Source organism: Mustelus asterias, chromosome 11 (assembly GCF_964213995.1).
Source record: "Mustelus asterias chromosome 11, sMusAst1.hap1.1, whole genome shotgun sequence".
Taxonomy (NCBI): Eukaryota; Metazoa; Chordata; class Chondrichthyes; order Carcharhiniformes; family Triakidae; genus Mustelus; species Mustelus asterias.
In genome coordinates this window covers 63,690,191-63,715,193 of record NC_135811.1, presented here as the reverse complement: position 1 = coordinate 63,715,193, position 25,003 = coordinate 63,690,191, and the positions used below count along the sequence as shown (strand labels likewise).

The window sequence follows — 25,003 nt, the reverse complement described above, 5'->3', positions numbered from 1 at the left end:
GGAGATTTAACGCAAAGTCCCAGAGGGAGTGATCATTGAGAGAGAGAGAAAGAGACATTGTTGCCCACAGTGTGGGCAGTTTCATAGCTGACTGTTTCCTGTAATGAGCCAAGCTCTGGACAACAATGAGAACCCTTGGCTCAGTTTGGGTTATTTCTGATGTACTTTGTCAGTTTTGAAATAAGAATGTTGCCAAATTGTTCTTTCTAATCTGTTGCATTCCTCTGATTATTGTTCTGTAGCCCGCGGCGTGACCTACTTGTTTCCAATACAAGCACAGACATTCAACTGCATCTATGATGGGAGCGATTGTGTGGCACAGGCCAGGACTGGCACTGGCAAAACCTTCTCCTTTGCCATCCCGCTGGTGGAAAAGCTGCAAGCAGAGGCTGCTGACAGGAGGAGGAATCGGCCTCCCAAGGTAAATGAACCACTGGGTAGACTGCTGGAGGATCTTCAGATTGAAAAGCAGCCATAGCTTCTTTCTTTTGTCCAGACTCTCCTACTGAGCACATAGTGAGCACCAGGTTAGAAACTCAGTGGGTTCCAGTGTAAAGAGTGATGTTCCAGCACTCAGAGCTGCTTTTGAGTGCACAGTGAAGTTTGGTGAGGGCTGTGCTGCTTTATCTACCTTTTGTTAGCCTCCAGTGGTTGGCTTTTACTTTTGATATGGGGAACTAACTGATTGGTGAGTAATTACTAAGTTATTCTAATTGTCGTAAATGGTTTTTAAAGTTAAGTTGAGTGGAATGTGCATCCTGCAGTATTGTAGGAAGCTGGTTGCAGAAGCCCGAGCTCTGAGTTTCGGAACGCGAGCGGTGGCTGGAGCTACTGTTGTGCATACACGAGGGTGAGAGCTATGCTATCAGCTCATTTAGGAAGGTGGTCACGCTGCAGATTAGGAGTGTACAGGCAGAAAGGGAACGGGTAATACCAGGCAACTTAAGAGAACCAGACAGCATAATACAGAACCAAAAACAGAAATGCTGGAAAATCTCAGCAGGTCTGACAGCATCTGTGGAGAGAGAATCTGGGAACAGTACAGTATTAAGGGAGGATCGGGAACAGTGCAGTAATAAGGGAGGATCTCAGATTGGAAGAGCAATGTGTGGATCTGTTTAAAGTAGCCAAAGGCAGCATGCATTGGTTGTAGTTCTTTATAGGCCAGCAAGCAGCAGTGATAGTGAACACAGGAACAGGCCCTTTGGCTCAACAAGCCTGCGCTGATACCTAATCCTTATCTGGATCCACTACTTATTGCCCATATGTGGTTGTTATCCCTTTGTTCGCCTCCTATTCACGTGTCAATCAAGATGCACCTTGAACTTTGCTGACGTGCCTGCTTCCACCACCACCTCTGGCAGTGTGTTCCAGGCAGCCACCACCCTCTGAAAAACTTTACCCGCACATCTCCCCAAACGTTCCGCATCTCATCTAAAACCTGTGACCCCTTGTAGATGACCTTTCCATCCTGGGGAAAAGCCTTTGACTATCCTCCCGGTCTATGCATGTCATAATATTGTAGACCTCTATCAGGTTGTCACTCAGCCTCCGTCTTTCCAGTGAAAACAATCCAAGTTTATCCAAGCTTGCCTCATACTTAAAACCTTCCAGACCAGGCAACATCCAGGTAAACCCATGTAACCTCTCCAAAGCATCCATGACCTTCTGGTAGTGTGGCAACCAGAACTGCATGCAATATTCCAAATGTGGCCTAACTAAAGTTTGATACAGCTGTAACAAAACTTGCCAACTCTTATACTCGTTGCCTCGGATGATGAAGGCAAGCATGCACGGTAGCACAGTGGTTAGCACTGCTGCTTCACAGCTCCAGGGTCCCGGGTTCGATTCCCGGCTCGGGTCACTGTCTGTGTGGAGTTTGCACATTCTCCTCGTGTCTGCGTGGGTTTCCTCCGGGTGCTCCGGTTTCCTCCCACAGTCCAAAGATGTGCGGGTTAGGTTGATTGGCCAGGTTGAAAATTGCCCCTTAGAGTTCTGAGATGCGTGGATTAGCGGGTAAATATGTGGGGGTAGGGCCTGGGTGGGATTGTGGTCGGTGCAGACTCGATGGGCCGAATGGCCTCCTTCTGCACTGTAGGGTTTCTATGATTTCTATGATGCCTTATGCCATCTTGACCACCTGATCCACCTGTGTTGCCACTTTCAGAGATCTGTGGACCTGTACACCTAGATCCCTCTGCATGTCAATGCTCCTAAAGGTTCTGATATTTACTGTATAATTCGCACCTGAATTTCATCTTCCAAAATACATCACCTCGCATTTGGCTGGATTAAACTCCATCTGCCATTTTTCTGCCCAAGTGTGCAATCTATCTAAATCCTGCAGCATTCTTGAATAATCATCGTCATGGATTGACGAGGATTATTCAATCGCAAACAGAGAAGGGTTAGAGGCAGTGCAAGAGGGCGGATGGACAGGGAATAGAGAAGGCGAGAGCTCAGACCAAAGGATTGAGATGTGTTTACTTTAATGCCAGGAGTATAGTGAATAAAGGGGATGAGCTCAGAGCGTGGATCGATGCCTGGAAGTATGATGTGGTGGCCATTACGGAGACTTGGATGTCTCAGGGACAGGACTGGATACTCCAGGTGCCGGGATTCAGATGTTTCAGGAAGGACAGGGAGGGAGGCAAGAGAGGGGGTGGAGTGGCACTGCTGATCAGGGATAGTGTCACAGCTGTAGAGAAGGTGTATGCTGTGGAGGGATTGTCCACCGAGTCTATGTGGGTGGAAGTTCAGAGTGTGAAGGGGCCGGTCACTTTGCTGGGAGTTTTCTATAGGCCGCCCAATAGTAACAGGGAGGTGGAGGAGCAGATAGGGAAACAGATCCTGGAGAGATGCAGTAATAGCAGAGTTGTTGTGATGGGAGACTTTCATTTCCCAAACATAGATTGGAATATCCCTAGGATAAGGGGATTGGATGGGGAAGAGTTCGTTAGGTGTGTTCAGGAGGGTTTCCTGATACAGCATGTGGACAAGCCTACAAGAGGAGAGGCTGTACTTGATCTGATACTGACCAATGAACCTGGACAGGTGTCAGATCTCTCAGTGGGAGAGCATCTTGGGGATCATAACTCTATCTCCTTTAGGTTTGCATTGGAAAAAGAGAGGATCAGGCAAGCGAGGAAAGTGTTTATATGGAGTAAAGGGAAATATGAAGACATTAGACAGCAAATTAGAGGAGTAAATTGGAAGGAGGTATTCTCGGGGAAATGTACTGAAGAGAGGTGGCAGTTTTTCAAGGAATGTCTGTCTAGAGTTCTACAGGACAGCGTTCCGAGCAGACAGGGAGGTGTTGGTCAGTTAAAGGAACCGTGGTGCACGAAAGCTGTGCGGGACCTAGTCGAGAAGAAAAGGAAAGCGTACAAAAGGCTCAGAGAGCTTGGCGAAGATAGGGATTTAGAAGAGTATACGGCTTGTAGGAAGGGACTAAAGAAGGAAATTAGGAGAGCCAGAAGGGGTCACGAGAACGCCCTGGCAGGTAGGATTAAGGAGAACCCTAAGGCGTTCTATAAATATGTGAAGAGTAAAAGGATGAGACGTGAAGGAATAGGGCCTATAAAAGGTGAAGGCGGGAAAGTCTGTACGGAACCAGTAGAAATGGCAGAGGTGCTCAATGAGTATTTTGCCTCGGTTTTCACAGAGGAGAAAGACCTGGGTGGATGTACTGCGGGCGTGCGGTGGACTGAAAGGATTGAGTATGTGGACTTTAAGAAAGAGGTTGTGCTGGAATCTTTGAATGGCATCAAGATAGATAAGTCGCCGGGTCCGGATGGGATGTACCCCAGGTTACTGTGGGAGGCGAGGGAAGAGATTGAAGAACCTCTGGCAATGATCTTTGCGTCGTCGATGGAGACGGGGAGGTGCCGGAGGATTGCGGATGTGATTCCTATTTTCAAGAAGGGGAATAGGGATAGCCCAGGTAATTACCGACCGGTGAGTCTAACCTCAGTGGTTGGCAAACTGATGGTGAAGATCCTGAGGGACAGGATATATGAGCATTTAGAGAGGTTTAGTATGCTCAAGAATACTCAGCATGGCTTTGTCAAAGGCAGATTGTGCCTTACGAGCCTGGTGGAGTTCTTCGAAAATGTGACTAAACACATTGACGAAGGGAAGGCGGTAGATGTGGTTTATATGGATTTTAGCAAGGCGTTCGATAAGGTCCCCCTTGCAAGGCTTCTGGAAAAAGTGAGAGGGCATGGGATCCAAGGGGCTGCTGCCCGGTGGATCCAGAACTGGCTTGCCCAAAGGAGGCAGAGAGTGGGTATCGATGGGTCTTTTTCTAAATGGAGGTCGGTCACCAGTGGTGTGCCCCAGGGATCTGTTCTGGGACCCTTGCTGTTTGTTATTTTTATAAATGACCTGGATGAGGAAGCAGAGAGATGGGTTGGTAAGTTTGCCGACGACACGAAGGTTGGTGGGGTTGTGGATAGTCTGGAGGGATGTCAGAAGTTACAGAGGGACATAGATAGGATGCAAGACTGGGTGGAGAAGTGGCAGATGGACTTCAACCCAGATAAATGCGTAGTGGTCCATTTTGGTCGGTCAAATGGGATGAAGGAGTACAATATAAAGGGAAAGACTCTTAGTACTGTAGAGGATCAGAAGGACCTTGGGGTCTGGGTCCATAGGACTCTGAAATCAGCCCCGCAGTTGGAGGAGGTGGTTAAGAAGGCGTATGGTGTGCTGGCCTTTATCAATCGAGGGATTGAGTTTAGGAATCTGGGGATAATGATGCAGCAATATAAGACCCTCATCAGACCCCACTTGGAGTACTGTGCTCAATTCTGGTCGCCTCATTACAGGAAGGATGTGGAAAAGATTGAAAGGGTGCAGAGGAGATTTACAAGGATGTTGCCTGGATTGAGTGTCATGCCTTATGAGGATCGGCTGAGGGAGCTCGGTCTTTTCTCCTTGGAGAGACGTAGGATGAGAGGAGACCTAATAGAGGTATATAAGATGTTGAGAGGCATAGATCGGGTGGACTCTCAGAGGCTTTTTTCCCAGGGTGGAAATGGCTGCTACGAGAGGACACAGGTTTACGGTGCTGGGGGGTAGGTACAGGGGAAATGTTAGGGGTAAGTTTTTCACACAGAGGGTGGTGGGCGAGTGGAATCGGCTGCCGTCAGTGGTGGTGGAGGCGAACTCAATAGGGTCTTTTAAGAAACTCCTGGATGAGTACATGGAGCTTAATAGGATGGAGGGTTGTAGGTAGGTCTAGAAGGTAGGGATGTGTTCGGCACAACTTGTGGGGCCGAAGGGCCTGTTTGTGCTGTAGTTTTTCTATGTTTCTATGATCTGCAACTCCGCCAAGTTTTGTGTCATCTGCCAATTTACTAATCAGATACCCTACAATTTTCTTCAGATCGACTGCAAACAACAGCAGTCCTCGCACTGATCCCTGTGGAACACTACTAGTTACGATCTTCATTCTGTAAACCGCTCTTCCACCACTATTCTCAGTCTTCTATGACCAAGCCAATTCTGTATTCATCTAACCAGCTCACCCTGGATCCCATGAGACTTTACCTTTTGTACAGTCTGTCATGAGAGAAATGCCTTACTTGTCAAACGCCTTACTAAAGTCCATGTAGACAACATTCACTGTCTTTGCCTCGTCAATATTCCTGTCACCTCCTGAAAAACCTCAATCAAGTTGATGAGACATGACCATCCCCGTACAAAACCATGCTGCCTATCACTAACAAGTCCATTTGCTTCCAAATATGAATAAATCCTGTCTCTACGTAAGTTCTCCAACAGCTTCCCCACCACTGATGTCAGGTTCAACAGCCTGTAATTCCCTGGATTATCTCGGTTTCCATTTCTAACCAAAGGAACAACATTTGCCATTCTCCAGTCCTCTGGAACCTCTCCATAGAACCATAGAAAATTACAGCTCAGAAACAGGCCTTTTGGCCCTTCTTGTCTGTGCCGAACCATTTTATGCCTAGTCCCACTGACCTGCACTTGGACCATATCCCTCCACACCCCTCTCACCCATGAACCCGTCCAAGTTTTTCTTAAATGTTAAAAGTGACCCCGCATTTACCAGCTCATTCCACACTCCCACCACTCTCTGCGTGAAGAAGCCCCCCCCCTAATATTCCCTTTAAACTTTTCTCCTTTCACCCTTAACCCATGCCCTCTGGTTTTTTTCTCCCCTTGCTTCAGCGGAAAAAGCCTGCTTGCATTCACTCTATCTATACCCATCAAAATCTTATACACCTCTAACAAATCTCCCCTCAATCTTCTACGCTCCAGGGAATAAAGTCCCAACCTATTCGATCTCTCTCTGTAACTCAGCTTCTCAAGTCCCGGCAACATCCTTGTGAACCTTCTCTGCACTCTTTCAACCTTATTTACATCCTTCCTGTAACTAGGTGACCAAAACTGTACACAATGTGGCCAAAGGGCATGTCTCCTGTGGCCAAAGGGCATGCAAAGTATCTATTAAAGCCTCAGCTGTATTTCCTTTGTCTCTCTCAGTATTTTTGGATAGATCCCATCTGGCCTTGGAGACTTGTCTACCGTAATGCGTTTTAAGGCACCCAACACTTCCTCCTCCATTATATTGACCTGCCTGAGAGTATTCACACGCCCTTCCCTAACCTCAACATCCCTCATGTCCCTCTCTTTGGTGTACATCGAAGCAAAGAACTCATTAAGGATCTCACCCACTTCCTCTGCTCCACGCATAATCTCCCTCCATTATCCTTGAGTGGGCCTATTCTTTCCCTAGCTCCTCTTACTCCTATTATATGTATGAAATGCCTTGGGATTCTCCTTAACTCAGCTAGTCAAGGGCATTTCATGGTCCCTTTTAGCCCTCCTAATTCCCTGTTTGAGGTCCTTCCTACTTTCTCTATATTCTTGAAGTATGAGGTATGGTGTTAATCAGGAGATTAGATAACATGGACAATGCTGGAATTTTGGGTAACTTCAACCTATATATAGACTGAGTGGGCAAGAACATGACAGAATATAATGTGGGATTCGGGTCTATCGATTATTAATCAAAACCTCTCGGTTACTGGTTCTGTAACAGTACTCTATGGGGTCCTGCATAACAGTCTCATACATTCTCTCTCCATTTTCCCTGACCAGGTCCTTGTGCTGACTCCAACAAGGGAACTGGCCATTCAAGTGGCGAAAGATATCAAGGATATAACCAGGAAGCTCTCTATTTCTTGTTTTTATGGTGGAACAGCATATGCTGGACAGAGTAAGTGCTCAGAAGTATTGACTGTAATTTGCTTCCACAATACAACGATAGATATAGCGTGCTTTTCCTCTCTGAGCTGGGGTGGGGATACAAATTGACCACCATCATCTCTTCTGCAAAGCCAGCCAGTGAAGAAATGGAGTTATAATAACAATTTACATTTGTGCTGTGTCTTTAATATAGTCAATGGCCTGAGCTGTTTCACAGGGTGTATTTTTTCTATTCATTCATGGGATGTGGCCATTGCCTTCTAGACCATCCCAAGCTGGGGGTTACAATTTGGGACAGGCAACCAAAGGTAGAGATAGTGGAGCAGGCCATTTAGTTCCCAAAATCTTATCAATTTCAGATTTTAAATTAAGAATTGATCTTGCGTCACTTGTTGTTTATAGAAGAAAGTTCCAAACTTTTGCCACTCGTGTGTGTAAAGGTGTTCCCTAATTTTATTTCTGAGGTCTAGCACTGCATTTTATTCCATGCTCCCCCCTCCCCAGGTTCCTGACATCCCAACCAGTCCAAATGGTCTCTCTAGCTGTTTCCACTGAAAGCACCCCTTTGTCTTTAAAATTCTAGGCAATGTGACCTTATGTTCATGTAATCTTTCCTTGTAATTTAACGCTTGTTGTATCCATCAAAGGCCCAAACATCTTTCCTAAGGTCAAGTACCCAGAACTGCTCACAGTAATTCCTTTGTATAGAATCCCGACAGTGCAGAATGAGTCCATTCGGCCCATCGAGTCTGCACCGACAACAGTCCCATCCAGGCCCTATTCCTGTAACCCCACACATTTACCCCTCTCCCCTGACACTAGTGTCAATTTAGCATGGACAATCAACCTGACCCACACATCTTTGGGCATAGTTGGACCCGCACATCTTTGGTATAGCTGAAGCATGAACCTGAACCCTCTTGGATTCTAGGTGTAAAGGTCGCATTCCCAAAATCATTCAGAAAGTATCCTGTTTAATCCTTTCCGCTCCAAAGTGGATGACATCATTTTCTTACATTGAAATCCATTTAGAGTCATAGAGGTTTACAGCATGGAAACAGGCCCTTCGGCCCTTCTTGTCCATGCTGCCCTTTTTTTCTTAAACCCTAAGCTACTTCCAATTGCCTGCATTTGGCCCATACCCCTCTATACCCATTTTACCCATGTAACAGTTTAAATGCTTTTTAAAAGACAAAATTGTACCCGACTACTACTACCTCTGGCAGTTTGTTCCAGACACTCACCACCCTCTGAAAAAATTGCCCCGCTGGACACTTTTGTATCTCTCCCCTTAAACCTGTGCCCTCTAGTTTTCGACTCCCCTACCTTTGGGAAAAGATATTGACTATCTAGCTGATCGATGCCCCTCATTATTTTATAGACCTCTATAAGATCACCCCTCAGCCTTCTACGCTCCAGAGGAAAAAGGCTGCTGAAGAAGATTAGGGCACACGGAGTTGGGGGTAGTGTGTTAAAGTGGATTGGGGACTGGCTTTCCGACAGGAAGCAAAGAGTCGGAATAAATGGGTGTTTTTCCGGTTGGAGGAAGGTAACTAGTGGCGTGCCGCAGGGATCGGTACTCGGGCCGCAACTGTTTACCATTTATATAGATGATCTGGAGGAGGGGACGGAGTGTAGGGTAACGAAGTTTGCAGATGACACAAAGATAAGTGGAAAAGTGAATCGTGTGGAGGACGGAGAAGATCTGCAGAGAGATTTGGACAGGCTGAGTGAGTGGGCGAGGATATGGCAAATGGAGTATAACGTTGATAAATGCGAGGTTATACACTTTGGAGGAAATAATAACAAATGGGATTACTATCTCAATGGAAACAAATTAAAACATGCTACCGTGCAAAGGGACCTGGGGGTCCTTGTGCATGAGACGCAAAAGCCCAGTCTGCAGGTACAACAGGTGATCAAGAAGGCAAATGGGATGTTGGCCTATATTGCGAGGGGGATAGAATATAAAAGCAGGGATGTCTTGATGCACCTGTACAGGGCATTGGTGAGGCCGCAGCTGGAATACTGTGTGCAGTATTGGTCCCCTTATATGAGGAAGGATATATTGGCATTGGAGGGAGTGCAGAGAAGGTTCACCAGGTTGATACCGGAGATGAGGGGTTTGGATTATGAGGAGAGGCTGAGGAGATTGGGTTTGTACTCGTTGGAGTTTAGAAGGATGAGGGGGGATCTTATGGAGACTTATAAGATAATGCGGGGGCTGGATAGGGTGGAGGCGGAGAGATTCTTTCCACTTAGTAAGGAAGTTAAAACTAGAGGACACAGCCTCAAAATAAAGGGGGGTCGGTTTAAGACAGAGTTGAGGAGGAACTTCTTCTCCCAGAGGATGATGAATCTCTGGAATTCTCTGCCCACTGAGGTGGTGGAGGCTACCTCGCTGAATATGTTTAAAGCGCGGATGGATGGATTCCTGAGCGGTAAGGGAATTAAGGGTTATGGGGATCAGGCGGGTAAGTGGTACTGATCCACGTCAGATCAGCCATGATCTTATTGAATGGCGGGGCAGGCTCGAGGGGCTAGATGGCCTACTCCTGCTCCTATTTCTTATGTTCTTATGTAAAAAGTCCCAGTCTATCCAGCCTCTCCTTACTACTCAAACCATCAAGCATCCTAGTAAATCTTTTCTGCGTTCTTTCTAGTTTAATAATATCCTTTCTATAATAGGGTGACCAGAACAGTACACAGTATTCCAAGTGTGGCCTCACCAATGTCTTGTACAACTTCAACAAGACGTCCCAACTCCTGTATTCAATGTTCTGACCAATGAAACCAAGCATGCTGAATGCCTTCTTCACCACTCTGTCCACCTGTGACTCCACTTTCAAGGAGCTATGAACATGTACCCCATGATCTCTTTGTTCTGTAACTCTCCCCAACACCCTACCATTAACTGAGTAAGTCCTGCCCTGGTTCAATCTACCAAAATGTATCACCTCGCATTTATCTAAATTAAACTCCATCTGCCATTCATCAACCCACTGGCCCAATTGATCAAGATCCCATTGAAATCCGAGATAACGTTCTTCACTGTCCACTACGCCACCAATCTTGGTGTCATCTGCAAACTTACTAACATAGAACATAGAACATTACAGCGCAGAACAGGCCCTTCGGCCCACGATGTTGCACCGACCAGTTAAAAAAAAAACTGTGACCCTCCAACCTAAACCAATTTCTTTTCGTCCATGAACCTATCTACGGATCTCTTAAACGCCCCCAAACTAGGCGCATTTACTACTGATGCTGGCAGGGCATTCCAATCCCTCACCACCCTCTGGGTAAAGAACCTACCCCTGACATCGGTTCTATAACTACCCCCCCTCAATTTAAAGCCATGCCCCCTCGTGCTGGATTTCTCCATCAGAGGAAAAAGGCTATCACTATCCACCCTATCTAAACCTCTAATCATCTTATATGTTTCAATAAGATCCCCTCTTAGCCGCCGCCTTTCCAGCGAAAACAATCCCAAATCCCTCAGCCTCTCCTCATAGGATCTCCCCTCCATACCAGGCAACATCCTGGTAAACCTCCTCTGCACCCTCTCCAAAGCCTCCACATCCTTCCTGTAATGTGGGGACCAGAACTGCACACAGTACTCCAAGTGCGGCCGCACCAGAGTTGTGTACAGTTGCAACATAACGCTACGACTCCTAAATTCAATCCCCCTACCAATAAACGCCAAGACACCATATGCCTTCTTAACAACCTTATCTACTTGATTCCCAACTTTCAGGGATCTATGCACACATACACCTAGATCCCTCTGCTCCTCCACACTATTCAAAGTCCTCCCGTTAACCATGCCTCTGATATTCTCATCCAAATCATTAACATAAATGACAAGTAAATTTGCTGTAGTTGTGCCCATTTATTTAAGCAATCTGTACTTCACTAAATGTTATGATTACACCTATAATGAACATATGGATGCAGGAGCAAGGGTAGGCCATTCAGCCCCTCAAGCTTGCTCTATCATTAATAACATCAAGGCTCATTTGATAGTAACCTCAAATCTGCTTCCTGCATACCCTCAATAACCTATCACCTCTTGCTTACCAAGAATCTGTCCATCTCAGCCTTAAAAATATTCAAAAGACCACCTTTTCAGGAAGAGTTCCAAAGACTCATGACCCTCTTGAGAGAGAAAATTTTGCCTCACCCCTCTTTTAAATGGGTAACCCCTTATTTTTAAATAGTGACCCCTATTCTAGATTTTCCCACAAGAGGAAACACCTTTTCCAAATCCACCTTGTCAAGACCCCTCCGAATCCTGTATTTTTAAATCAAGTCACATCTTACTCTTCTAACTTCCAATCTAGCCTGTCCGACTTTTCCTTGTAAGACAACCCACCCATTCTCAGTAGTGGTCTGGTAAACCTTCTCTAAACTGCTTCCAATGTATTTACCTCCTTTAAAAAGGGTGATCAATACGGTACACAGTACCCCAGATGTGCACTCATCCATGCCCTATATAACTGAAGCATAATCTCCCTACTTCTGTATTCAATTTCCCTCTCAATCAATTTTGGCATTCTATTAGTTTTCCTAATTACTTTCTGTACCTGCATGCTTGCCTTTTGTGATTCAAGCGCCAGATCCCTCTGCACCTCAGAGCTCTTCAATTTCTCTGCATAAAACGGTAATTTAGTTTTTATTCTTCTTGCTAAAATCGACAATTTCACATTATGCTCCATTTGTCAGATCTTTGGCCGCTCACGTAAGCAATTTATTTTTCTAGCCTCCTTATATTCTCTGATAGAAACGTAGAAAATAGAAGCAGGGGGAGGCCATTCAGCCCTTCGAGCCTGCTCCACCATTCATTCTGATCATGGTTGATCATCCAACTCAGTAGCCTGATCGCATCTTCACCCCCATATCCCTTGATCCCCTTCACCTCAAGTGCTATATCTAACTGCTTCTTGAAAACATTCAATGTTTTGGCCTCAACTACTTCCTCTGGTAGAGAATTCCATAAGTTGATCATTCTCTGAGTGAGGAAATTTCTCCTCATCTCAATCCTAAACGGTGATCACTGTATCCTCAGACTGAGACCCCTGGTTCTGGGCACCCCCACCATCAGGAACATCCTTCTTGCATCTCACCTTCCAGTCCTGTTAGAATTTTATAGGTTTTTATGAGATTTTCCCACTCATTCTTCTGAACTCCAGCGAATATAATCCTAACCAACTCAGTCTCTCCTCTTACATCTTTTGCCATCCCAGGAATCAGTCTGGCAAACCTTCTCTGCACTACCTCTAGAGCAAGAACATCCTTCCTCAGATAAGGCGACTACAATTACACACACTATTCCAGGTATGGCCTCACCAAGGCCCTGTATAATTGTGTTGAGAGATCCTTGCTCCTGTACTTGAATCCCCTCGCTATGAAAGCCAACATACCATTTGTCTTTTTTACTGCTGCACCTGCATGCTTAACTTCAGTAACAGGTGTACGAGGAAACCCAGGTCTCGTTGCACATTCCTCTCCTAATTTATGGCCATTCCAATAGTAATCTGCCTTCCTGTTTTTGCAACCGAAATGGATGAGCTCCCATTTATCCAAATGATACTGCATCTGCCAATCATTTGCCCACTTGCTCAACTTATCCAAATCACACTAAAGGATCTCTGCATCCTCTTCACACCTCACCCTCCCACTCAGCTTTGTGTCATCTGCAAATTTGGAGGTGTTACATTTAGTTCCCTCATTTAAATCATTAATATATATTGTGAATAACTGGGGTCGCAGCACTGTTCCATGTGGTACCCACTAATCACTGCCTGTCATTTAGAAAAAAATTAATTTATTCCTACTCATTGTTTCCTACCTGCCAACCAGTTTTCTATCCATCTCAATACAATTCCATGTGCTTTAATTTTACACCCTAATCTCTTCTGTGGCACTTTGTCAAAAGCCTTCTGAAAGTCCAAATGCACCACATCCACTGGCTCCCCTCATCAACTCCACTAGTTAGATCCTCAAAAAATTCCATTAGATATGTCAAGCATGATTTCCCTTTTGTAAATCCATGCTGACTCTGTCCGATCCTGCCTCTGTTTTCTAAGTGTTTTGCTATAAAATCTTTGATAATTAATTCTAGAACTTTCCCCACTACTGACGTCAGGCTGACTGGTCTGTAATTCCCTGTTTTAACTCTGCCTCCCTTTTTAAATAGTGGGGTTACATTAGCTACCTTATGTTCTTTAGGAACTATTCCAGAGTCTATAGAAACTTGAAAGATGGCCACCAATGCATCCACTATTACTCAGGACACTTCCTTAAATACTCTGGGATGTAGATTATCAGGCCCTGGGGATTTATCGGGCTTCAATCCCATCAGTTTCTCCAACACCTTTTTTCTACTAATACTGATTTCCTTCATAGAACATAGAACATAGAACATTACAGCGCAGAACAGGCCCTTCGGCCCACGATGTTGCACCGACCAGTTTAAAAAAAAAAACTGTGACCCTCCAACCTAAACCAATTTCTTTTCGTCCATGAACCTATCTACGGATCTCTTAAACGCCCCCAAACTAGGCGCATTTACAACTGATGCTGGCAGGGCATTCCAATCCCTCACCACCCTCTGGGTAAAGAACCTACCCCTGACATCGGTTCTATAACTACCCCCCTTCAGTTACTCCTTCTCATCAAACCCTGTGTTCCCAACATTTCTGGTATATTATTTGTTTCCTCCTTTGTGAAGCCAGAACCAAAGTATGCATTCAGTTGGTCAGCCATTTCTTTGTTCCCCATTATAAATTCCCCAGCTTCTGACTTACTTTCATAACTTACTTTCCTACCTATCTTTGTGTCATCGACAAATTTTGCCACCATCCCTTCAGTCCCTTCATCTAATTCATTGACATAAATTGTAAACAGTTGCGGTCCCAGCACTGATCCCTGTGGCACACCACTTGTTACATCCTGCCAATCTCAAAAAGTCCCATTTATGCCTACTCTCGGCTTCCTGTAAAGTTTGTCAATCTTCTTTCCATGCCAATATGTCACCCCCTGCATCATAAGCTTTTATTTTCCGCAATAACCTTTCCTGTGGCACTTCATCAAATGTTTTCTGGAAATCTAAGTAGCACCTGTTTCCCTTTATCTACAGTACAGGTTACTTCCTTAAATAACTCCAGTAAGTTGGTTAGACATGATTTTTCTTTCACAAAACCATGTTGACTGCCTGATTATCCATGTGCCCTGTTGTAACTTATTTAACAATAGCTTCTAACATTTTTCCTATGACAGATGTTAAGCTAACTGGTCTGTAGTTTCCCGCTTTCTCTCTCCCTCCCTTTTTGAATAACGGTGTTACATTTTTCACCTTCCAATCTAATGCAACCTTTCCCAAAGTCCAGGGAGTTTTTGAAAATTAAAATCAATGCATCAACTATCTCACTGGACACTTCTTTTCAGCCCCCAGGATGAAGTCCAGCAAGACCTGGGCTCTTGTCAGCCCGCAGCTCCAACAATTTACCCAGTACCACTTCTTTGGTGATTGTAATTTTTCTGAGTTACATAGAACATAGAACATAGAAAGCCACAGCACAAACAGGCCCTTCGGCCCACAAGTTGCGCCGATCACATCCCCACCTCTAGGCCTATCTATAGCCCTCAATCCCATTAAATCCCATGTACTCATCCAGAAGTCTCTTAAAAGACCCCAACGAGTTTGCCTCCACCACCACCGACGTCAGCCGATTCCACTCACCCACCACCCTCTGAGTGAAAAACTTACCCCTGACATCCCCCCTGTACCTACCCCCCAGCACCTTAAACCTGTGTCCTCTCGTAGCAACCATTTCAGCCCTTGGAAATAGCCTCTGAGAGTCCACCTTGACTTCTGTTTCCTGGCGTACAGCTGCTTTTGGGATGTTACAAGTATCCTCTAAAGTTAAGACTGATGCAAAATATCTGTTCAATTTACCTACCATCTCCTTATTTCCCACTATTAGTTCCCCAGATTCATTTTCTATGGGACCAATGCTCATTTTGTCAACTCTTTTTAAAGTATTTCTTACTATCTGGCTAACTTTCTAATTTTTCCATCCTTATTGGGCGGCACGGTAGCGCAGTGGTTAGCACTGCTGCTTCACAGCTCCAGGGACCTGGGTTCGATTCCCGGCTTGGGTCACTGTCTGTGTGGAGTTTGCACATTCTCCTCATGTCTGCGTGGGTTTCCTCCGGGTGCTCCGGTTTCCTCCCACAGTCCAAAGATATGCGGGTTAGGTTGATTGGCCATGCTAAAATTGCCCTTAGTGTCCTGGGATGTGTAGGTTAGAGGGATTAGCGGGTAAATATGTAGGGATATGGGGGTAGGGCCTGGGTGGGATTGTGGTGCAGACTCGATGGGCCGAATGGCCTCTTTCTGTACTGTAGGGTTTCTATGATTCTATGATCTTTTAGACATCTCTTGTGGTTCCTTATATTCTGTCCAATCTTCAGACCTGCCACCTGACTTTGCACAATTATATGTTTTTTCTTTCAATTTGATACGGTTTTGAACCTTTCTAGTTAACCACAGATCCGACCCTTGGACTTTTTCTTACTCGTGGAATGTATTTATTCTGTATGTTCTGAAATAGAATCATAGGATTCCGAAAGGGCAGAAGATGCCATTTGGCCCATTGAGTCTGCCGTGACTCTATGACAGAGTACCTTACCCAGGCCCTCTCCCCCATCCTATCCCCGTAACCTGTACATTTTTCATGGCAAATCCATCTAACCTACACATCTTGGGACACTAAGGGGCAGTTTAGCATGGCCAATCCACTAACCTGCACATCTTTGGATTATGGGAGGAAACCGGAACACCTGGAGGAAACCCACACAGATACAGGGAGAACGTGCAAAGTCCACACAGTCATCCAGAATTAAATCTGAGTCCCTGGAGCTGTGAGGCAGCAGTGCTAACCACTGTGCCACCATGCTGCCGTTAATTGTTTGCCAGTGCATCTCTATTGACCAATCCCTTGACCTCATTTGCCAATTCACTTTAGCTAGCTCAGTTTTCATGCCCTCATATTGCCCTTGTTTAAGTTTTGAACCATTGTCTCAGACCCATTCCTCTCTCCCTCAAACTGAATGTAAAATTCAATCATATAACGATTGCTCCTACCTCGGGGTGTCTTCACTGCGAGGTCACTAATTACTCCCATCTTGTTGCATGATACCAGGTCTAGTATAGCCTGCTCTCTGGCTGGCTCCAGAACACGCTGTTTTAAGAAACTATCTCAGAAACATTCAATGAACTCCTCACTTTTGCCCATCTGACTTTTCCTCCCTGCATGTAGATTAAAATCTCCCTTGATTATCGCCGTGCCTTTTGGACAAGGTCTAATTATTTTTTCCTTTATGCTTCACCCTTCCATGTGGTTATTATCAGGGGCCAGTACACGATTTCCACAAATGATTTCCTTTACCATTTCTCAGATCGAACCATAAAAAAGTTATAATTCAGCCTATCGTGTGCACTCCAGCCAAAAAAGAGAAAAGGAGAAACTAGCCGCTCATTTTAATCCCATTTTCCAGTACCTGGTCCATGACCTTGCAGGTTCCTGCTCTTCAGACGCAGATCCAGATATCTTTTAATTGAGTTGAGTAATTCAACCTCAACCACCAACTTAGGCAGTGAACTCCAGATGCCTACCACCCTCTGGGTGAAATAATTTTTCCTCATGTCCCCTTGAATCCTTCTACAAATCACCTTAAAGCTATGCCCCTGGTAACTGACCTCTCCACTAGGGAAAACAAGCTTTTCTTGTTTACCCTGTCTAGGCCCCTCATAATCTTATACACCTCTGTTACACCCCTTAGTTTCTCTCCTCTGTTCTAAGGAAAACAACTCCAGCCTGTAAGAGGAATTTTCTCAGATTTCCCCTGGGGTGCTCTGTGTCTGCTGAACCTCACCCAACCAATACATAGATTGCGAAAGACAGTATATAGTTAAAGAACGAAAAGGAATTTATTTGCTAATGCAAGGATCAGGAGAGAGACACCGTCGATGAGGGTTGACTGTCCTCTCTGAGCTAATATTGCAAGGTAAAATTATATTTTTATTCTGACCATTTCAATATAGTCTACCCTAGTCTTGTCAATCAGACTGGACAGCCCAGTCACAATATTCAACATTATTACCTTAGCCAATAATGTTCCACTTGTCAACAGGAATAGGAGACTATTAACTTACTGCCCATGTAGGTTCCTTCCCCTTTACCTAGGAAACCTAACCCACATCATCACCAGTAACCAAGGCTATAACTAACACCTGCAAATTTTAATTGGTGAAAGGAGTCACTCTTTCGCTGGAACCCAGGCCGCCTCTATGAGCACAGTAAGTAGTCTCACAACACCAGGTTAAAGTCCAACAGGTTTATTTGGTTGCACGAGCTTTCGGAGCATTGCAGCTTCATCAGGTGAGTGAAGAGTTCGGTTCACAAACAGGCCATATATAGACACAAACTCAATTGCAAGATTATAGTTGGAATGCCAGTCTTTACAGGTAATCAAGTTTTTTCAGGTGCAAACAATGCGAGTGGAGAGAGGGTTAAGCACAGGTTAAAGAGGTGTGAATTGTCTCCAGCCAGGACAGTTAGTGAGATTTTGCAAGCCCAGGCAAGTCGTGGGGGTTACAGATAGTGTGACGTGAACCCAAGATCCCGGTTGAGGCCGTCCTCATGTGTGCGGAACTTGGCTATCAGTTTGTGCCCAGTGATTCTGCGTTGTTGTGTGTCATGAAGGTCGCCTTGGAGAATGCTTATCCGAAGATCCGAGGTGAATGCCTGTGACTGCTGAAGTGTTCCCCGACACGAAGGGAACACTTATGCCTGGTGATTGTCGAGCGGTGTCCATTCATCCGTTGTCGTAGCGTCTGCATGGTCTCGCCAATGTACCATGCCTCGGGACATGCTTTCCTGCAGCGTAACAGGTAGACAATGTTGGCTGAGTCACAAGAGTGTGTACCTGGTGGATGGTGTTCTCACGTGAGATGATGGCATCTGTGTCGATGATCCGGCACGTCTTGCAGAAGTTGCTGTGGCAGGGTTGTGTGGTGTCGTGGTCACTGTTCTCCTGAAGGCTGGGTAGATTGCTGCGGACAATGGTCTGTTTGAGGTTGCGCAGTTTTTGAAGGCAAGTAGTGGAGGTGTGGGGATGGCCTTGGCGAGATGTTCGTCTTTATCGATGACATGTTGAAGGCTCCGGAGAAGATGTCGTAGCTTCTCCGCTCCGGGGAAGTACTGGATGACGAAGGGTACTTTGTCCGCCATGTCCCGTGTTTGTCTTCTGAGGAGGTGTGTGGTTTTTCACTGTGGTGTGTCGGAACTGTCGATCGATGAGTTGAGCGCCATATCCTGTTCTTACGAGGGCTTCATCACAGCCTTTATCAGCTTGAGAGACTGCTCCAGCCTCGCTACCCATGAACGAATTTACTCCCTTAAATAGCAGGCCTATGATTTAAACTTGTTTTTGTGTATCAGAAAACAGAAGCTGCCTTTCTGTGCTCCATTGTAGTAAAAGAATTTGGCCTGTTTCCCATCATGCTGCATTCAGAACGGAGTTGGCCAAGGCACACAATACGTATATATTGAAAATACAGTTTAAGCTTATAATACTTGGTTAATTTGTGGTTATACAGTTTATAATACCGTTGCATATTTTGTTCCAAGCACATTGAATTCTCACTGTATATGGCACTTTATAATTACTTTAACCTAATCTACTTATTATAGTAAAACTAAAATGAAGGGCCTCATACGAAGAATTCTATTTTGCCCTCCCATCACAACCTATCCAATCTCTCATAGCTACAATTTTCAAGCATTGGCAATAGTCTCCTAAATCTCCACTGCACTCACTCAAAACAATTATATCCTTCCTATAATGTGGTCACCAGAACTGTACACAAAACTCCGACTGTGGCCTAACCAGTGTTTTATACAATTTATTCATTATATCTCTGCTTTTGTATTCAATACTTTGCCCAAAAAAGGAAAGCATTCCATATGCCTTCTTAACCACTATGTCCACCTGTCCTGCCACCTTCAATGACCTGTGGACATAGAAATCATAGAAACCCTACAGTGCAGAAAGAGGCCATTTGGCCCATCGAGTCTGTACCGAGGCAGTCTCTCATATTCACCCGCTAATCCCGCTGACCACATCTCAGGACACTAAGGGGCAATTTTAGCGTGGCCAATCAACCTAACCTGCACATCTTTGGACTGTGGGAGGAAACTAAACCCACGCAGACAGGAGGAGAATGTGCAAACTCCACACAGACAGTGACCCGAGCCGGGAATCGAACCCAGGTCCCTGGAGCTGTGAAGCAGCAGTGCTAACCACTGTGCTACCATGCCGCCCATTCCTCAATCCCTTGCAATATCTTCTCGTTTACTGAGTATTCCCTGCTTTGTTTGCCCTCCCCAAACGCATTCCCTCACATTTCTCTGCTTTGAATTCCATTTGCCTCTTCTATGTCCACTCAGCCAAGCCATTGATATGATGGAGTTGATAGCTATCCTCTTCGCTAACAACAATGCAGCCAATTTTTGTGTCATCTGTAAAGTTCCCAATCATGCCACCCACATTTAAGTCCAAATCATTAATATTAACAAACAACAAGGGCTCAACACTGAACCTTATGGAACACCACTGGAAACTGTTTTCCATTTGCAAAAACATCCATCGACCCTAGCCTATCTAATCTCACCTCAGAGCTGCAAATTTTAAACATTGGCAACATTCTTGCAAACCTCCTCTGCACTCTCTCCAGAGAAATCATGTCCTTCCTGCAATATGGTGACTGGAACTCCAGCTGTGGTCCAGCCAGCGTTTCATACATTTCCATCATTACATCCCTGCTTTTGTATTTAATACCTCGAAAGCATTGTTTTTCGTTCCCTTTGTTTCTTGTCACTGAGGCAATTTTGGATCTTACCTGTCACCTCCCCCTGTATCCCATGAAATCTCATTTTTTTGACCAGTCTGCCTATGGGACCTTGTCAAATGCTAACTGAAATCGATGTGGACAACATCCACTGCACTACCCTCATCAATCCTCCTTGTTACTTCCTCAAAAAACTATTCAATTAGTAAGACATGACCTTCCCCGAACAAAACCATGCTGATTATCCTTGCTCAATCTGTGCCTTTCTAAGTGACAGTTTATCCTGTCTCTCAGAATTGTTTCCGATAATTTGCCAAAAGTTAGACTGACCGGCCTGTAATTTTCTGGCCTATCACTTGCACACTTTTTAAATAATGGTACAACATTCACAGACCTCCAACCCTCTGGGATCTCACCTGTATCTGGTGAGGATCCTTCGAGCCTCTGCTATTTCCTTTCTGGCTTCCTTCAACATTCTGGGATACAATCCATCCAGCCCTGGTGATTTATCCACCTTCAAGAATGCCGGTCCTTATCTATCTCATAATGCTTATTTTATCTAATATTTCACACCTCTTAGAATCCCTACAGTGCAGAAGGAGGCCATTTGGCCCATCGAGTCTGCACCGGCCACAATCCCACCCAGGCCCTATCCCCGTAACCCCACGTATTTACCCTAGCTAGTTCCCCTGACACTGAGGAGCAATTTGTCACGGCCAATCCACCTAACCCGCACACCTTTGGACTGTGGGAGGAAACTGGAGCACCCGGAGGAAACCCATGCAGACACGTGGAGAATGTGCAAAATAGTCATCCGAGGCCAGAATTGAACCTGGGTCCCCGTCGCTGTGAGGCAGCAGTGCTAACAACTGTGTCACTGTGTTGTCTCTTTTTAACTAGAATGTTTGCATCATCCCTCTCCTCAGTGAAGACAGAGACAAAGTACAAAGCAATGCAAAAAATTGATCAGCAATTGCCTCGCCAGAGATGCCCATGCCCTTGAGTTAATAAACAATACGATTGATTGCAGCATTTGGGGCGGCACAGTAGCACAGTGGTTAGCACTGATGCTTCACAGCTCCAGGCACCTGGGTTCGATTCCTGACTTGGGTCACTGTCTGTGTGGAGTTTGTGCGTTCTCCCCGTGTCTGCGTGGGTTTCCTCTGGGTGCTCCGGTTTCCACCTACAGTCCAAAGGTGTGTGGGTTAAATCGCCCCTTAGTGTCCCAGAATGTGCAGGTTAGCAGGATTAGCGGCTAAATATGCAGGGATGAGAGATAGGGCCTGGGTGGGATTGTTGTCGATGCAGACTTGATGGGCCAAATGTCGGGTTTCTATCATAAAACAATTTCATGGAGGGAGAAATGGAAGGGCGGTGGACTCGGGAGAGAGAAAAAGATGGATTGAGCTGTCGGTTGGAATCACCGAAATGTGTTATCCTCCAGAGGCTGAGGGAGGAAACCTGTGAAGATAACTCATTCATAACATTATGGAAAAATGGTAGAAAAGGCGAATTGTGAATGACAAGTTTATTCTGCAAGTGAGACGTAGAAGAAAGGTGGATCATTCCACTCTTCCACAACTACAAAACAGGTTTGATACAGAGTAAAGCACCTTGTATACTGTCCCATTAAAAGCTCTAGGGGCAGGTACAGCACAGGTTAGATATAAAGTGTCCCCTGCATTGTCTAATGTATTACACTTTCTACCTTGTGCAAGGCCCATCTGTTCTAGTATTGACATTGATTCCTTCCAATAAGCAGGCAGGGAACACAGCCCCATCAGCCACTCAACTCAATGCTGGCAGTCAAACAGCCCTTTTGTAGTGTACTGACTGGTTTCATTTTATAGACAATTCTTTTGTGTGATGTGACCATCACTGGAAAGGCTAGTATTTGTTGTTCATCTCTAATTGCCCTTGAGAAGGTGATGGAAGGCTACCTTCTTGAACTGCTGCAGATATATACACAGTGCTGTTGGCTAATTAATTGTGGACCTCTGAACAGTTTGATGCCTGGCGTTGTTTCATTACTAAATTGATTGTGTGAGAAATGTTCCTAGTCCAGTTCTGAATGGAATATACAGAGGGAGTTACAGTTGAATTATTTTTTCTAGTGGACAGCATCCGTAATGGCATCGATATTCTGGTGGGAACACCTGGGAGAATCAGGGACCATCTTCAGAACATGAAAATTGACTTGTCTAGACTGAAACATGTGGTCCTGGATGAAGTGGATCAGATGCTGGACATGGGCTTTGCCGAGCAGGTGGAGGATATTCTGAAAGTGGCGTACAAAAAAGGTGGGTCATTGCACTCTTCCACAAGCTTTATTTTTCTTTCTTTCTATATGGATAGCACAGTGGTTAGCACTGCTGCCTCACAGCGCCAGGGAGCCGGGTTCAATTCCCGGCAACAAGGTGGCACAGTGGTTAACAGTTGGGTTCAATTCCCGGCAGCAAGGTGACAGTGGTTAGCACTGCTGCCTCAGCGCCAGGGATCCTTGTTCAATTCCTGGATTGGGTCACTGTCTGTGTGGAGTCTGCACGTTCTTCCCACATGGGTTTCCTTTGGGTGCTCTTGTTTCCTCCCATAGTCCGAAAGATCTGCGGGTTAGCTGCGTTGGCCACGCTAAATTCTCCCTCAGTGTACCCAAACAGGCGCTGGAGTGTGATGACTAGGGGGCTTTCATAGTAACTTCATTGCAGTGTTAATGTAAGCCTACTTGTGACGCAAATAAATAAACTTTAAATCTTTAGCTTCTGTTCTTCAGTTGTTACACATTACAGGAAGGATGCAATTACTCTGGAGAGAGGCAGAGGAGGTTTACAAGAATGGTGCCAGGGCTAGAAAAGTATAGCTGTGAGGAGAAATTGAATAGGTTGGGGTTTTCCTTGGAACAAAGAAGGCTGAGAGGTGACTTGATAGAGGCGTACAAAATTATGAGAGGGAGAGATAGAGTGGACAGGATAAAATTGTTTCCCTTGGTGGAGAATTCTAGAACCAGCGGACATAGATTCAAGATAACTAGCAGTAGGTGTAGAGGTGACATGAGGGAAAACCTTTTTACGCAGAGGGTGGTGGGTGTCCGGAATTTTGCTGCCTGAGTTGTTGGTGGAGGCAGAGACTCTAAACCTTTTTTAAAAGTACCTGGATTTGCTGCAAGCGACAGGTTAATGGGCTGGGTGCAGCAAGGTGGAATTAGAAAGGGCACTTGGGTGTCCTTGGGCTGGCATGGACAAGATGGACCAAATGACTTCTGTTTGTGCTGCAGCTTTTCTTTTGGTTTTAATAAAAAAAGTCAAAACACAGGCTCAAGAACAATGCATAAAGACCTGAAAGAAATCACAGGAAATGCTGGGTGTACATCTGGTGGATGCATCAAAGGGAAACATGGGGAAGGGACCAAGTGCTTACAAGATGAAGCAAATACATACAAGACTTATTTGAGGTCAACTGATACCTAACAATTAAGAAAAACATGGATTGTCCAAAGATTGAAAGATTAAGAACAGCAATAAATAAGATGAATAGCAATAAACTCAAAGGCCCAGGTTAAATAATTACTGATCAAATTAAAACTTTAGAAGACTTTGGAATAGGCAAAATGACTAATGTTCAATGAAATTGCGTTAAGATCCTTCAAGTAACATAGAAAATAGGAGCAAGAGTGGGAAATTTGGCCCTTCGAGCCTGCTCCACCAGTCAAAATGATCGGAACTCATCCCCTGTCTCAACACCATACTCCTGTGCTCCCCCCATACTTCTTGACGTCCTTAGAATCGAGTAGTCTATCTTTGAGACAGTGACTGGTGGAGGACGGTGTCTTTCTGACTGTCTTTCTGACTGTCTTTCTGACTGTGTGTCTGACTGTGTGTCTGACTGTGTGTCTGACTGTGTGTCTGACTGTGTGTCTGACTGTGTGTCTGACTGTGTGTCTGACTGTGTGTCTGACTGTGTGTCTGACTGTGTGTCTGACTGTGTGTCTGACTGTGTGTCTGACTGTGTGTCTGACTGTGTGTCTGACTGTGTGTCTGACTGTGTGTCTGACTGTGTGTCTGACTGTGTGTCTGACTGTGTGTCTGACTGTGTGTCTGACTGTGTGTCTGACTGTGTGTCTGACTGTGTGTCTGACTGTGTGTCTGACTGTGTGTCTGACTGTGTGTCTGACTGTGTGTCTGACTGTGTGTCTGACTGTGTGTCTGACTGTGTGTCTGACTGTGTGTCTGACTGTGTGTCTGACTGTGTGTCTGACTGTGTGTCTGACTGTGTGTCTGACTGTGTGTCTGACTGTGTGTCTGACTGTGTGTCTGACTGTGTGTCTGACTGTGTGTCTGACTGTGTGTCTGACTGTGTGTCTGACTGTGTGTCTGACTGTGTGTCTGACTGTGTGTCTGACTGTGTGTCTGACTGTGTGTCTGACTGTGTGTCTGACTGTGTGTCTGACTGTGTGTCTGACTGTGTGTCTGACTGTGTGTCTGACTGTGTGTCTGACTGTGTGTCTGACTGTGTGTCTGACTGTGTGTCTGACTGTGTGTCTGACTGTGTGTCTGACTGTGTGTCTGACTGTGTGTCTGACTGTGTGTCTGACTGTGTGTCTGACTGTGTGTCTGACTGTGTGTCTGACTGTGTGTCTGACTGTGTGTCTGACTGTGTGTCTGACTGTGTGTCTGACTGTGTGTCTGACTGTGTGTCTGACTGTGTGTCTGACTGTGTGTCTGACTGTGTGTCTGACTGTGTGTCTGACTGTGTGTCTGACTGTGTGTCTGACTGTGTGTCTGACTGTGTGTCTGACTGTGTGTCTGACTGTGTGTCTGACTGTGTGTCTGACTGTGTGTCTGACTGTGT

General features: G+C 45.3%; 1 protein-coding gene across 1 annotated transcript in view; it reads left to right on the top strand.

The window, feature by feature from the left end:
- Positions 1-25,003, top strand: part of ddx21 (DEAD (Asp-Glu-Ala-Asp) box helicase 21) — an 80,948-nt gene that overhangs the window by 7,170 nt on the left and 48,775 nt on the right. The window contains exons 4-6 of the mRNA XM_078223663.1: positions 243-421; positions 7,132-7,249; positions 22,273-22,458. Of these exons, the coding sequence (XP_078079789.1) occupies positions 243-421; positions 7,132-7,249; positions 22,273-22,458 (483 nt within the window). The remainder of the gene's footprint in view (positions 1-242; positions 422-7,131; positions 7,250-22,272; positions 22,459-25,003) is intronic.